The sequence below is a fragment of the Nothobranchius furzeri genome, chromosome 6, assembly GCF_043380555.1.
Source record: "Nothobranchius furzeri strain GRZ-AD chromosome 6, NfurGRZ-RIMD1, whole genome shotgun sequence".
In the NCBI taxonomy this organism is placed as follows: Eukaryota; Metazoa; Chordata; class Actinopteri; order Cyprinodontiformes; family Nothobranchiidae; genus Nothobranchius; species Nothobranchius furzeri.
Window position 1 is genome coordinate 36,105,765 of NC_091746.1, and position 16,589 is coordinate 36,122,353.

Sequence of the window (16,589 nt, forward strand, 5' to 3'; positions counted from 1 at the left end):
ACAGAAATGCAACAATCTTTGAAAAATTATACTTCAAAGATTGTTTTGAACTTGACTTATGCTGGGGTCATGAACACACTTTTACTGTTTCCAACATAAAACCAACATGAACAGACGTTTGTGTGTGCAGCGTACAGGAACAGGAAGCGACTCATACCAGCAGGTTTACTCAGCGTCAGTGTTCAGCCACTGCTATGGTCTTCACACGTTGGCACACTTGCTGATCATCATGTCATAGCACTAAAAAGCTGGTCGAACTCGCATCACGATCAGGAGTGACAGGTTCACAGACTGTAAAAACTTTCACATCTGGCCATTTTCTGCACAGCTATAGAAACCTTTAGAACTGTTTTTTTTGATAGTGCAACTTATCCTCGTAATCCTGACATGTGCAGGTCAAAACCCCCAAACTACGTGTTTATATTGAGTACATAGGTGAGAGCATCAGTAACAGCTAGAAGTTGGTTTTATTGAAAGCACATTTATACCACAGTTATATTAATTGAGTGATGATGTTAGTGGACAAACAGGTCCACTCTAGTGTGGTACAGTGCCTGAGAAAAACAAAACAATCTCTGATATCTTTTCTACTTCCCACTGAATGCAGGTAATGAGCCATGTTTCTAGTGAGCGTCAGTCCAGGTGCAGAAGTTCTGGGATGCATTCTGTCAAAAGCAAATGGTTGGAACTGAAACTGCAGCATTTTCTTTATTCCATCAAAGCATGTATGGACAGCATGCATCTAGAAAAAATTAGAACAGTGATGCAACGGTATTCCCTCTGAGGCATACAAAACAGAAAAGGCACCTTTGCAGAAACCTTTGCTATGTACTACCATATGGCACTTTACCTGCAACACATGAACACATTTGTACATTTGTTTGTTTTGTAAAACTCTTTGTTTTCTACGTCACTAAAATAAGTTTGATTTCTAGTTTTTGTTTAAATGGCTTTACACAGCAGTTCATTTGTCAAAAGTAACACTTTAATAGTGCTGTTTTCTTTGTCAAACAGAAAGGATCCTAAGCTGTTTCCTTTACTCTACACAGAAACGGGATTGTGATATCTTACTTGCAGGCCACTGTTGGATGATGCTGGGTTAGTCCTACTGCTCGCCATATCCCAAAGGGCTGTAGTGCTGCCTGCATTAATGAAGGCTGAGTGTCCTTCCTGAAGGTCCTCTGTTTCACTAAACAGCATGCTGTCACCACTGGATTCCTTGTAATGCAGCACATAGCATGCGGCTACTTTGGTGGTTGAGTTACTTGTGTTGTTGATCTGATCATTCAGTCTCTCAGGTATTGCTGAGACACTCTGGCTGACAGCTGCGGTGTCATGCTCACCTGTGACACCGTATTTAACATTCTTCGCACTAAGTGCTGGGCTAGGAGGTAAGCTATGAGCCACATGATTGTAGTGGCAAAAGCTTCTTTTCTGTTCATCTAGCCTTGAGGACAGATGAGACTGATTCTTCTTTTTAGATAGCAGTAAAGGGCGCTCCTCCTCTACGGAGGGACTTAGAGCCACTGAAGGCACAGAGACTGCCAGACTGGAAAGGGGGGCCGAGGTCTCTGATAGAGGAGAGCCTGGAGTTGTAGGAACAGTCTTTGAGTCTGGTGATAGCTGAGTCGGGCTTCTCATGGCAGATGTGAATCTGTGGAAACATAATAAGAACAAACAATTTAGCCACAGCGTTAGTTAGGTGAACACGTGAGCTTAAAGAGTTCAGACTGCAGAATGCATCACTTGGCTACAGATCACTGAATTGTTGAAAGTTGCATATTTGCGATAAATATACATAAAATCAAGAACATCTCTCATTTTCTTTTTAAAAAGCTAAAAAGTCTAACCTGCATTGCAGGAATGGAAATGAGTTTTTATAAGAAGAAAATCTGAATAACATCATATTTGACCCAGGATGAATCCATCCATCCTGTAAAGTCACATTGTCATGGATAGCTCTAAAAAAAAGAACATTTGAGTTTCAACTTTTTTTTCAAGAAGTTTTCTTTTTTAATCTTAGTTCATCTTTGATCCCTGGCCCGATAGTGCATGCTTCTGCATTTCAGCGGCTAGCCAAAAGAGGAAATATTTGGGCCGTGCTTGAAGTATACCCAATGCAAGTCAAACTATAGAGTGGTGAACAGTTCTTTCTCAAAATTTCAAGTACCGTTAAATAGTAATCCCAAATGCAGCCTTTTTATGTGGAGCTTGTGTGTTCTCCCCATGAGTGTGTGGGTTTTCTCCAGATACTCTGGTTTCTTCCCAAAGACCAAACACATGCATGTCAGGCTGTCCCTAGTGTTTGACTGATTGATTGTCCTTGTGTCCCCCTCTTGCTCGAGGACTGCTGGAGACTCCCTAGCAGAGAGCCTAGTCAGGGCTTAGATAATGGATGGGTAGACAGATGGATACTTAAGCTTAAGTCTTTCTTTTTTTTTTTTTTTACATTTAATTATAGTAGGGCTGGGCAATATGGCCTAAAATCAATATCACGATATATTGAGGATTTCACCTCGAAAACGATAAATGGACGATAACTACAGGTATGTGCAGAAACAAAAGTTGTCCACTAGATGGGGCTGTCACATGTATTTAGTTGAGTCACATTTTTACGTGACTCAGGGTGGTACAGCATCTTAAAGGGACATGATTGTTTTCAACCTACACACATTTTATCTATTCTTTATCATCACATTTATTGACATGGGAGCAATTATCACGATAAGAGTCGGACATTTTGGTAACAATTAATTTTCGATTTATTGCCCCGCTCTAAATTATAGAGAATTTTAATGTGATATGATTATTAACAATCTTTTCTTTGCAGCGGATTTTGACAACGTTCCTTATCTATTCTTGTAACAAATCCAACTTTTTACTCCAATGTCCATCATCCTCTCATCAGCACGCTGCGATGAATAATTCTCGCTAGGGTTTACCTGGGTCATCCCTTTAGTTATACAGCTATAGACTTAGACTGCTGGAGGTCTTACTGACCACATGGCCTCACACTGCAAGCTTATCTTTCTTTACGCCCTATGTTTGGATTTACTGTTGTTGTTGCAATTGCTGTCACCAACTTTGTTTTCAACTCCAAGAAATGCCCTGTCTTTCAGTGTTTGTCTCTTCCTTGTTCTCTCAGACCCTGGTCAGCTGAGGCATAAGTTCTGCTGGAGGTTACTTCCTGTTCAAAAATGCTTTACTGGTCCAGAATATAAAACACTGCATTAAAGCGAAGGTTTTGTTTAGATATTTGATATTTCATAATTAATCTATCGCAATTATCCGGCCTGAGTCTGGGCTTGGTGCTTTCAGATGATTTGTGGGCTAGTGCTTCATAAATAACTTCAGTTGAGTTGAACAGATAATACTCTGTTGGCATTACTAGCACAGCCTTTTGTTTGTTTAGACCTTATTTTCCGGACATGCTCAGTTCATTCAAATCAGATTTTCCAAGACTCAGCTGCTTCCAGTCCCTTAGTCCTTGAGGGCTACCATCCTGCACATGTTTGCTATTTCTTTTGCTCCCACACAGTTGGTTGAAACTAACGAGTATTTAACAGACCTGTACATAGTTAAATGTGGTAAGGAGAGGATTAAATTACTCCATTCAGGTGTGGTGGAGCAGGAAACACAGAAAACCAGTAGGATGGTAGCCCTACTGGAGTTGGTGACACCTGATTTAATGTATATTCCCAATTCTGCCAAAAAGACAGCCAGCTGTACTTTTCAATCTAACCTATTTCTACTCTTCCACCCACCCTTCTGATCCTCTTCTCACTATCTTGAACAGTAATAAAATAGATTCTCCTCATTTGCACAAAAATACCTAACAAAACGTCTTCCGTTTAGGTAAAAATTGGACTGAGACTGCACATACAGTATGTCCCCTGTAAAGTCTTTCCTTCAGACATGTAGGAGCCAACAGGGCCAAGACCTTAAAACACTGAGCCTATATTCACAGAATCTGGGATTACAGTTAATGCTCAGTGTTGAGCTCTTATCTCATAGCTCTTTCATGGCAGGTTTGTACAATTTAAACAACTGCAAAAATATGTTTGCACTAATCACAAATATATATATATATATATATATATATCAAAAAGACCCCAACATTTTGCAAAGTTGATCTTCACACTTTTTCTAATGAGCAACAAAAGGTAAAAATCCTTCTTCATAAGTAACAGGCAGGGTGGAAAAATCATTAAAATCATCCAGGTTTATTACTGACAGAACTCTCAGACCAGAGTGAATTATAGAATATCTCACAAATATGAATGAATGAATGAATGAATGAATGAGCACAAAGAAAACCAGGATGCCGCAGTGCAGATACTCTGCAGTATCATTCCCTCCAAGAAAATCTGTGGAAGAAAAAACGCCTCAAGTGGAAGGAGCTCTGAGTTCCTCAAGAGGATCCAAGCCTGAGGAAAAGCCCCACACTGCCTGTGTGATCCGAACTGAGCAGACAGAGGAAGACCTGTAATATGAGTTCTGTAATGCACACACGTATGCACAAAGAAAAGGAGAGATGACACATGACTCCTTAGAGTTATGTGGAGGAGGAAAGGATATGTAGGGTTATTGAATGGGAAAAGGCTAGTGATGCGTTTAGGTGTGACGTTTGAATTAGCACTGCAGAAGATGCACCTAATTCAAAATGTTAGCATCAGCATTCCAGAAGTCTTCTCTCTGTCATAGTAAGAGTTCCCACTGTGAAACATGGTGGTGGCAGCATCATGCTGTGGGGATGCTTTTCTTCAACAGGGAAGCTGTTAAGAGTTTTTATTTTTTTAGTCAGTCAGGATCCCCATTCAGAGTTGATTGGAATATGGATGGAATTAAATACAGGACAAATCCTGGAAGAAAACCTGTTTGAGGCTGAAAAGTGCTTGAGACTGGGAAGGAGATTCACCTTGCAGCAACACAATGACCCTAAACTAATGGAACAGTTTAGGTCAAAGAGTGTTCATTTGTCAGAATGGCCCGGTCAATGTCCAGACCTAAATCACATTGAGCCTCTGTGACAAAACTTGACAATGTTCTCTATCCAATCTGGGTGAGCTTGAGCTATCTTGCAGCAAAGAATTGGCATAAATTGCAGTCTCTAGATGAGCAAAGCTGGCGACTAGTTACTGGTGACTAGCAAGTGAACAGTGTGTGCTAAAGAATCAGTTTTATGTGCTACTTTGTGTTGGGCTTTCACAGAAGATCGCAATAAAATTAATTGAATTTTGTGGTAGTAAGGTGTCAAAGTGTGTAAAGTTAAAAGGGTATGAATTTTGCAGGGGATTGTAAATGAGTGAAACTGGCATTTCAAACTATGTTGATAAAAGTGGGTGAAACTTTTTCTCTAGGTAGAGTTTATATATATATATATATATATATATATATATATATATATATATATATATATATATATATATATATATGTGTGTGTGTGTGTGTGTGTGTGTGTGTGTGTGTGTGTGTGTGTGTGTTATTAGCGTTCTGGAATAGTTTTCAGGGCCTCTGTAATTTTGTTTCATTTAGTCTGGATTGTTTTCGTTGTACGTTGTACTTCTTTAAAGCAACAACATTGAAAAAAAATTGACCACAACAATACATCACTGCTAAAACGATTATAGAGCACAAATTTCCATTATATAACAAACGGCAGCCAGCTCATAAACCCAAACCAACAAAAACTCCAAACCCAAAAACAGGCCAAAAATTAAACATTCATAAACTCTTCCTCCAACATAAATATAAAAACAGAGTTGAGGCTCTATTCTACATCATTTTGAGGTTGAATATCTTTGGTAAACAGATAAAAATGTATAAAGCGGATGCCTATATTTGTCTAACTGCTGTCTGGATCGTGAAGGTTTAATCTTGATCTTCTTTGTGGCTCCATTAATTAATCAAAGTTAAGATTCATTTATGTATTACCTTGACCTTTAAGGCAATTCTTGTTGGATTTTGGTGTGTCTCGGCATTTTCCTGAATAAGCACCTAAGTCACTGGTGCCACCTGTGGCATTCAGACGGCCCCGGACCCCCTGTGTGGCACGTTGGCTATTTTCCGCCAATGACATCACAGAGAAAGACTCAGAATCAGACAGAACACTGTTGCTCCAGTCTTCACTCCAGCTGTTGAGACAATGAGGGAGGTATTAACTTAATATTGTTCTATTCATTCTGGACATTTCTGACCATGTCACACAGCAACAAAAAATATTCATGTATGTGTGTGTTGTATGAAATGTTGCAGAGCAGCAAATTAGGAAGTCTCACTTACACATGAAATTAAATATGTGTTTCTATTTGTAATTTACCCATTTAGTTATTTTTCATGACTCACATTTGGTACAAATACAAAATATACAAATATATATAGAACTGTGCTAAAGGTTTAGGCAGGTGTAAAAAAATCCTGTAAACTAAGAATGCTTTCAGAAATGGAAGTGTTATTCATTTATGTTCATCTGAGAACAAAAAGCAGAGAATAAACTAAATAATCAAATCCGAATCAGGTGTGACCACCCTTTACCTTCTAAACAGCATCAGATCTTCTAGCTACACTTGAACACAGCTGGGCTGGTAGGTTGCTCCAGACTTCTTGGAGAACTAACCACAGATCTGCTGTGGAGGTAGGCATTCTCGCATCCTTCTGTCTCTTCATGTAATCCCAGACACACTCCATGATGTTGTGATCAGGACTATGTGGGGCCCAGACCATCACTTCTAGGACTTCTCTTCTTTACATTTTTAATGACTTTGGTTGTAGGTGTGGGGTCACTCACCTTACATTTTGTACATTGATAATAATAATAATAATAATAATAATAATTTATATTTCTGAAAGCATTGTTTGTTTGTTTCCACCGTTTTTCTCACACCTGCCTGAAACTTTTGCACAATACTGCACAGTGCAGCATATTTCACTAAACTGATCTCAGATGAGTACTTTAAGTGTAATTTATACGAAGAATAATGTCCTCAATTTTTTAAAAAGAAGCAAACTCATCTGCATAGAAATGAATGATTATTGTCCAGCAGCTCCCAGGGTAAATGTAAGGATATGCCTGGAACATCTGATGTTTGACCCACAGCAAGGACTCAGAGGACATCATTGTGAACCCACAGCAGCATCCATCCTAACCCAACAATTTGAAACTCGGTTTAGGACTTCCTGATGGGCAGATCACAGTCTGAGTAAATCCATAAAATTTCCTCTTCCACTGTCATACTCAGCTCCAGAGCTCCACAAGGATGTGTCCTGGGCTCCGTCCCACTGCTAAAATATCCCTCTTTTACAAGAAATCCTGCAAGTCAGTTTGTGAAGTTTTCAGATGATGATGCTGTTGCTGGTTTGATCAACAAGGGTGGCAGAGGAACACTGAGGCCTAGAACATCGAGTTAGACTAAAATTCGTTTGATCAATAAAATCTCAGTTTTTCCCTTAATCTCATCCTCAAAAACCCTCGGCAGAGTCTCCACCTTGTACTGATTTTATTTGATGCTAAATTGAATTCATTAAAAAGCTCTGATAGAACCATATGACAGCATTATGTGAAATACTTATAATGTATAGGTGCCATAGCCAAGTAGCACAACAGGTTTGGAAATATGTGTTTGGTTGATTATTTCTTTGTTGATTGAATATTTCTTGGTAATAAATCTTGTATCACTGGTTAGCCTGAATAGTCACATTTACTGAGAAGTAGAAAATGTAAGAGTCAGTCATCAGTTGAATGAAAAACACAGATAAACATGCGCTTAGCACCCCCAGAAGAAGCCAAAATCCCCTAAAATATTATTTTGTTGGTTTTGTTTCTTCAGGTGCTGCCAGGTGTGCTCGGGTCCCAGGTGTATGACTCACAGCGAGTTCTTGAGCAGCTTGTAGAAGCTGTGTGTGATAGACTGATCAACACCATGCTTGTGCAGGTTGAGTAACATGATACATTTGACCAGGCTGGTGAGCTACATGAGGAAGAGGAGATAAGCTGCTGTCTTCCTGACACTGAGGCCTGTGATGATAGAAAATAAATAAAGTAGAATCAGTCTCTATGTGTTCCCACTTACTGTGGGAAAGTTGAATCATCCAATCCAATGGCAGAACAAAAGTACCAATGAGGTGCATATTAATGCACAACCTACACATTTAGCAGTGTTTCTTATTCCATGGATGCCCAATCCTCAAGTTCTACATCACAGTAGAGGTGACTAATCAAGATTTCCAAGAAAATAAGATTGAAAGTAAAGACATGTTGTTACAATAAAAAATAATCATCCAAACACACATTTCCTTACTAAGTTTATATCACATGTAAAAGGGAACATTTTTAAAATGCTGCTTACTTTCAGCCACACAAGAAAAGGAGAAAAGACAAAGATCTCAACCAAAGCCATGAGCCTCACCAACAGCTCGCTCAGATAGCACATAAAGACCAGCCTTTGATCTGCAGCAGTGAGGTAGTGAGAGATGGAGGTATGGAAAGCTGAAAGGTCACATTTGGTGACTCAAAATACTGTTGAATACTGAATCAAATATTTTACAAGTTTCACCTGTGCAAAAAGACAAATGCATTCAGTATTAGCTTCTTTTTCTTGGTTTAGTAAAACTATACTAAACACCAAAATGTGACTTATTTGAATGCCCCACATCAGAATGAACATGCAGATAGCTCCCTCCCTCCACTGGAGAAAGCAGGTCAAACCACGTTGCTTCCCTCCCCTTGTGACCACCAGGGGGGTGAGAAAAGGATCTGACAGAGTTACTAACAGTGAGGTTTTCTGTGAACTGCATAGAGACCAGACTCTGCCCATCCTTCATTACACTCTGCAAGGACTGTGAGCTGTGACCCAAAGCAAAAAAAAAAAAAAGGGTTACTGAAGACATCCCAGCCTGTATTTAGCACTGGCAAATGGGAGCCAGTGTGAAAAATACAAGAAAACCCCAAGCTACAAATAAAGAAGACAAGTATGAAAGCAGGAGATGTGTAGAGAGTAAACATCAGTAAAACACAAAGGGCATGTAGACAGGAACGAGGACCATCAGCAGTTACAACCCAACCAATAGCAGAAGGGTAGAGGTGAAATGCCTGAATCAACAGATGTGAGAGTTTGCTGTAGTTTCATGTAGGGGCTCACCACTGACAGTGAGTGGTTGCTGTGTAAGAAAATTGTTGTTAAGAGAGCAGTCTGTTGGATGTTGCTGGGCACAAACTCAGGTCCATGGGACCAGTGGCGGATTTAGCAATTTATGGGCCCAAGGCGAACACAGACATGGGGCCCCTTACACAAAATTTTCGACAAGCTTACCTTTAACTGGATTTGGGAAACTCTCCTCTTCTGACATGAGTTATTTTCCCTTTTTATTAGTCCTCCTCTTTTTTCCTGTATTTCCCTCCCCTTGAGCGCTTTCAATATTTACTCTGCTTTCTTTTTCCTGCCAGTGCCCCTGTGCCTTAGCCTTTTTTTTTCTATTTTCCATTTTCGTCTATGTTTTCCTCCCTTTAAACATTTTCCATTGTCTTTCCTTTTCTGCTTCCTTTTGATGTTTACATCGAAAAACAACGTCACTTTCAGAAGTGAAAATAAAAGCTTTTATGAAGCAAGCTGCTTCTTTCTCTTATTGGAGCCTCTAGGATAACTCCATTTCATGCTTAATATTTTGACTATCTCTTTGAGTTTGTTAAGAATGCTCCCGCCTCTCTTCTTCTTATTTGTGGTCTTATGGCACTTGGCAAACAACAATTTGGTGCATTACGAGTGGAATGACTACCAATCACTTCCTGTTTGTGCATCGCCATCTTAATAACCCTCTTATGACCATAATTATAACAGGGCCGCCTGGTATTTTTTCTTATGGCTGTAAAATTGTAATAAAATGTGCAAAGTGTGACCCTTCTTTTTTCAGAACAGCCCCAGCTTTCAGTGTATGGTTTGTATTTAGAATTTATTTCTATTAAAGCCTTTAAAAAATCAGCTTAAATGTGAAAAAAAGCAAAAAACGGATTGGAATTTTTTACATTTATTACTGAACAGGAACTTCAAAATTACTGGGCAAACAATTTGGAATGAACAATTTAAACTTTAAACTGTAATGCATCTATTCTTAAAACAGTTAGAACCTTGGTATCTTTTTTAGCAGTTTTTAAGACCATTTATTTTTGTAAACTTTCAGACGTTTTTATTTGATGTGGTAGACCTTGAAGCAGTTTCTCTCTAGCTGCAGGCAGAGTCCTGCACACCTCACACCGCCATGGGGTGCTTCTCTGGCACACCGTGCACTGCTATACCAAAAACTTTTGTTTTAGCTAAAATAATGATTTATTGTAAAAAGATAAATAATGCTGGAATGAAGCTGAATCTTACAATTAGCAAATAGTTGAGGGTTGTTCAAATAAAAAAATAAAGACTGAACAAACATTCATACCCTGGTTCACCGGAGATCTGTCCTTCGTGGTCACTGTCTTCAGATATAAGCCTTCTGGGACACCTATAGATCGTGTTGATTTTCTTTGAGGCATTTCCATAATTTCATGCCGGCTTTTTATGCTAATTAGCTTCCCCGTTCCGTTATCCGCTTTCACCGCGGCGCTGCGCTCCGTTTCAATCAAGCTGTACAGCAGGATTTCCATAATTCTGATTGCTTCATGCTATAAATCGTTGGAAAGCTGCTTTTATGTACTTTTAGGAACCGTTGGAATTTTTGAATCAGATTAGCCATTCAAAAGTTATAAAACTGAGCATTTTGGATGACAAACTCAACACATCTCTGAATCTGTGTTGTGATTCATTGCGCTCAAGACAGGGAATTCCGGTGGCTACTGTAATGTATTGCCCTATTTTTAGCATTTTCAGCACTTTTGGAATTTTACAGATATCTTGAACTGTTCAGGAATTATGGTAATGAGAAGTACGCATGTCCACTCCCGTCGGCGGCGACAGGTTGGTAATAAGAATATTGTGGTATTAACAGAGGGGTGCCGGCAGTCAGGGCTGGGGGACCCCCAACACAAGGGGACCCCAGGCGGCTGCCGACATATGCCTAATGGTAAAACGACCACTGCTTAGGACATCTGAGGACAGCTATGTTTGTGAAGACCTGTGTAGCAGCGTGGAGACAAACTTTTTTTGTCTTCCCTCCACAGAGTCGATCACTACTGATCACATTCTGAAACAACTGAACAGGCTCCACTCTGGTGAGCACGATGGTTTGAGACATGCAGCGTCCATAAAACCCATTTGTGGACTGTTTCTTCAAGATGGGTATGGATAAGAGGGAGTTCCTGTGCTATAGATTACAGGGTTCCTCAACCCTGGTCCTCGGGACCACCCATCCTGCATGTTTTTCGTGTTTCTGCTCAAGCACACCTGATTTACATATTTGCATTGCCTCCTCAGGACATCAAGTGCTGCAGATGACTGTTAATCATTGATTCATTTAAGTCAGGTGTGTGGCAACATGGAAAACATGCAGGACAGGGGGTTCCGAGGACCAGGGTTAGGAAACACTGCTATAGAAGACATCTTGCATTGTACGAATACCAAAGACATCATGACCCAGTGGGCCCCAGGGTCACATGAGCTCATTATGAAGATGCTGAAAGAATCATCCTGGACCAGCTGTGTACCATGGTCTAACCACATCTGGCCAGCTCCACTCCTAAACTGAAGAACACCATTACCATCTATTGAACCACAGATACCCACTACAGTGTGTACACCTAATAAGAATGGTCAGCACTGGTGTCCCTCAGGAGACCACTACACCACAGACTTGAGCTCCTGCCATTTTCAGTGTTCTGAACACTCAGTTGAGTGTATCAGAAAGAGAAAAAACTGAGTACAGGGCAGTGGTGGAAAACTTGGCTACATGGTGTGAGCAGAATAATCTTTAGCTGAACAGGGTGAAGACTGAAGAAGTGGTGGTGGACTAAAGGAGGACTTAGACACCAGTGTTATGTTCGGCTGTTGTATCAGAAAGTGGCACGAGTAGGCAGGGGCGCAGATAGGATTTTCGAACTGGAGGGGACAAAGTTCCAATGTACCCTCCCCCAAACACATACACACACACACACACACACACACACACACACACACACACACACACACACACACACACACACACACACACACACGCACGCATGTACACATACACACACAATTGCAAGCGCCTTAACTAGAGCTCAGTCAGTTTGTGTAATTTCATCCATTGGTTTACGAAAAAACTAACACTATTATATACGTGTTTGAAGCCATTATGCAATGGAACACTGACAACAAAGCTCTGCCTGATCAACACTATCCAAATCAGTTATTTGTTATTGTCCCTATCAAATACTAACCAAAACCTCATGCTTTATGCAAAACATGTTTTATTTAAACATTAAAAGATTTTCAGCATACCAATCTTTACACAAAACATAAAAGCCCTAAAAAATTGCACATAGAATATATTTTAAAAACGATATTTACTTATCACTTAACAGTTGTTCCCAAAATTTTCAGCCTGACCAACAGATATTCCTTCATATTGTTGTGCTTCCGTTTCCTGGCTTGTTGGAGGTATGTGTGGGTGAGCAGATACACGACAATTCGGGATCTCAATCAAGAAGTTTACTTCTTCCAACAACAGAGTAAGTTACAGTTACTTCTTCGTTGTTTAATCTGGCACCCTGTTGCTTTCAGTCTCTGGCTCTGGCACAGACAGCGTTTATCGGTGTCCATGCGACGAGCAGCGGGGCCGAGACAACAGTACAACAGGAACTAACAACAAAAATAACACATTCTCTTGATAACCTATTCCAGCTGTTGTGTTGCATTCGCTGACCTAACAAAACTCGGTCCAAAACACCAAACCTGTTCATAGACTGATGGGGAGCTTAACTGCCTTACACTACCTCCCCTTTTGAAGAACACAGAGTCTCTTCAGTACAGATAATATAGACAAAACTGAACAGAATGTAAGTAGTTACAAAAATTCAACTACTGAACGGTATGCCATTTGGGCACGAGAACACAACTAGACTGTCGTATAACTTAGTGTAAATGGTGAACTGTAATCTGAATCTTTCTGGTCTATTGACTAGTCGACCACTAGAGGTTTTAAAAACCTTTCTTGAAGGGTCCGGATCATCCCTCTTTCCTTCCGGCTGGCATCCTGGATCCTTGGGCTGGGACACCTTGCTTTGATCATTTGGCAGTGGCAACCTGGGTATCATCGGAACATCCTCTTTGACTGGTGGTTGTTCTGAGTCTTGGCACTGCTGCAGGAGTCTACTTCTTTGGCGTAAAACCCAGACTGGTATCACATCACTGTTATAAGGCCTCAGTCTGTCATGGTGCATCACAGTGCAACGCTTAGGACCTTGAATCTCATACAGTACAGGACCATGACAGGCTGCCACAATCAAGGGGCCCTTCCAAAGCCTTTGAAGCTTAGGGCTTAGTCCTTTCTTCTTTGTGTCATATTTGACAAACACTAAGTCTCCAACACTATAAAAGTGTTCTTTCACTCGAAGGTCATGCACCCTATTCTGTCGTCGCTCTTGTGCAGTGCGAAGAATAGGGTGCATGAAGTCAGATGGGATCCACCGAAGTGGGCTGCATGGTGGCGCAGTGGTTAGCACTGTTGCCTCGCAGCACGAAGGTTGCAGGTTCAAAACTCGGCTGTGGCCTTTCTGCGTGGAGTTGCGTGTTCTCCCCATGCATGCGTGGGTTTCCTCCGGGTACTCCGGTTTCCCCCACAGATCACAACATGCCCTATAGGTTAACTGTTGTACGTCGCTTTGGATAAAAGCGTCTGCCAAATGAATAAACATAAACATAAGATGATCTCTTGCCAGTTCATGTGCTTCTTTTAAGCCTTCTTCTAGATTGCAGAGGAAGTCTTCAGCTTCCAGTGTACTGGCCTTGAGTTTAGCAGTACCAGACTGGATATATTGTGGTTGGTGGACCTCCCTGCCAAACATAAGTCTGTTGGGTGACAAGCCGGTTACTGCGTGCCGTGAACTGTGGTAAGCAGCAGTGAGCAGTGGCAGCTGCTCATCCCAGTTCTTTTGGTCCTGGTTCACATAGCATCGAAGCATTTGCAGTAGGGTCCTGTTGAACCATTCTACTTGCCCATTAGAGGAAGGGTGGTAGGGGTAGTCCTGGTTTTGGTAATCTGCAACAACTTGCATACATCTCAAAAGAGGGAGCTATCAAAATTACGACCTTGATCTGTGCGTAACTCAAGGGGGGCTCCAAACCTTGCAATGAAATCAAACTAGCTTCCTTGCCATTGTTTCAGCACATTGATCAGGGATGGGGAACACTTCAACCCATCTGGTGAACTGATCAATAATAATAAGAATGTATTTTAACAAATTGATCGGATCCTTTTCTGACCTTCCCCACCTACAAAGTTTAATTACAACAACCAAACGTGACAGAGCCTGGATTTGTATTCTGAACAGTCTAAACATGTTTTAAAAAGAAACGTATGACAAAAGGGGCACCTGCTCAGTAAAACCACCAACAGTGTGAAAAATATTAAAATATTGTAGGCAGAGATGGGCTACAACTTCTGGATCCATTTTATACAAATCGTTTTATTGATTATCATCTTATGAAAGATAACTTTGACGTACACGAGCGACCGGTACTGGCTGCTGTCACCTGTTGTGATTGGTTAAAGCAGCTCTCTGCTGTCTGAGGATAGGCCCCGCCCACAACGCCGCGGCTACTGTGGCTCCCAGTGTTTTCTTTACTGTGGGAAATGGGTAATAATGACTCTTTGATGGGAACAGGTTGCCAACCCCTGTCTTAGTGTGACTTGGGACCAACAGAGTCAGAACTTCCTCACCGCAGGGCTTTCCAGTGCCACCTCATCTTAAGTGGGAATTGTCCCTGTTTTTTTTCCATATGTGAAGGATGGCGAGGATAGGATCGGCTTTCTGGAGTTTTGCTAGCTGCTCCGATCTAAGGGACTCTGCCCAATTGACTTCTGGCCTCCCTGGTGAGGATTCAAATGACTGTCCTTCAACTTTCTGTGTGTCATTTGTGTTGCTTTGGGGCTTGATGCACCTTAAGGCTAGGGGCACAACGTCATCCACATCCTCTTCAAACTTGGCCCATTGCATGTGAATTTTCTGGCAGTATCTGCACCCTTTACATGGCAGATGAGACAGGTTAATCCCTGCCTGGTAACAGTCACACTTGTCCACATCTTCTTCTGGTAACCTCAACATTGCATCTGCATTACCATGTTGCTTGGCTGCTCGATGCTCAATCTGGAAGTTGTACTGACTTAAATCTTCCAGCCAGCGAGCTAGATGTCCTTCGGGGCATTTGAACCTGAAAAGCCAGGTGAGTCTGTCATGGTCTGTCCTAAGTAGAACACTTCTTCCTAATAAATAGTGGCGAAACTGACATGTGAAGCAAACAACAGTAAGTAATTCACGACGGGTAACACAGTACCTTTGTTGGACTGGTGAAAGGCAACTGCTGGCATAGATCAGAACTCTCTCCTCCCCCACTGGTCTTGAGACAGGACAGCCCCAATACTGTTGTTCGAGGCATCTGTATCCAGAATGAACTTGCCTTCATCATGGGGATACCCCAACATTGGCACTGTGGTCAGTTTCCTTTTGAGTTTGGTTAAAGCAGCTTGGTGCTCGTCAGTCCATAGGGACACTGCTCCTTTCTTGAGGAGAGCATGAAGAGGGTTTGCCGGCTCAGAAAGCCTGGGACAAACTTTCGATAATAGTTATAGAGTCCCAGAAATGCCTGTAACCCCTGTGAGTTATTGGGAGTTTTCCACTGCTGTACATCCTTGATATGAGCTGGATTTGGTTTGATTCCTTTTCCACTCACAATGTGACCTAAGAAGAGAACTTCTTCCTGCAGCAGATGACATTTTGATAGTTTTAGCTTTAATCCGTAGCTTTGAAATCGCTGAAAAACCTGCTCAAGCCGATCCAAGCTTTGGTCTACTCCATTTCCGATAACAATGACATCATCCAAGTAGATGAGCAGGGTTTCCCACTGGAGGCCCCCGAGGACGAGCTCCATTGCTCTCTGAAAAGTACTTGGAACATTACAGAGTCCAAATGGCATTTGGGTGTACTCATTTAGGCCCCATCTGGAGATTAATGCAGTTTTTTCACGGTCTTTGCAGTCAGTCTACTGCAATCTGCCAATAACCAGACTGAAGGTCGAGGGTAGAGAACATGGTAGGACCATCAACAACATCAAGACACTCTTCAACCTGGGGTAGTGGATAGGCATCTTTGATTGTTAGATTGATAAGGCAGCTATAATCCACACACCACCTTACTCCTCTGTCCTTTTTGCGCACTAGAACCACTGGAGATGCCCACTCAGATGGTGTGATTACCCTTTCCGACAGCATAGCTTTAAGGTGTGCCTCCTCTTCACCCTGAAACCCGAGAGGAGTCCTTCTCACGGGTTGACTCACAGGCCTGGCAGATCCAGTGTCAATCTTATGTGTAACAGCAGACAAGTAGCCAAGGTCAGTGTCACTTTTGGCAAAGATGGATTGGTAAGTGAGGAGTAGCTGAATGAACCGTTGTTGTTGTTCCTCACTGAGAG

The 16,589-nt window shown here is 41.4% G+C and overlaps 1 protein-coding gene across 5 annotated transcripts in view; it reads right to left on the bottom strand.

Annotated features, from left to right (window-relative positions):
* nrg1 (neuregulin 1) overlaps nt 1–16,589 on the bottom strand; it is a 47,100-nt gene that overhangs the window by 298 nt on the left and 30,213 nt on the right. For all 5 annotated transcript variants that reach the window (XM_070552159.1, XM_015974446.3, XM_015974437.3 and 2 more), the window contains one exon: nt 1–1,654. This exon is cut by the window's left edge and continues 298 nt beyond it. In XM_070552159.1, coding sequence (XP_070408260.1) covers nt 1,042–1,654 — 613 coding nt within the window. In that variant the 3' untranslated portion in view covers nt 1–1,041. The remainder of the gene's footprint in view (nt 1,655–16,589) is intronic.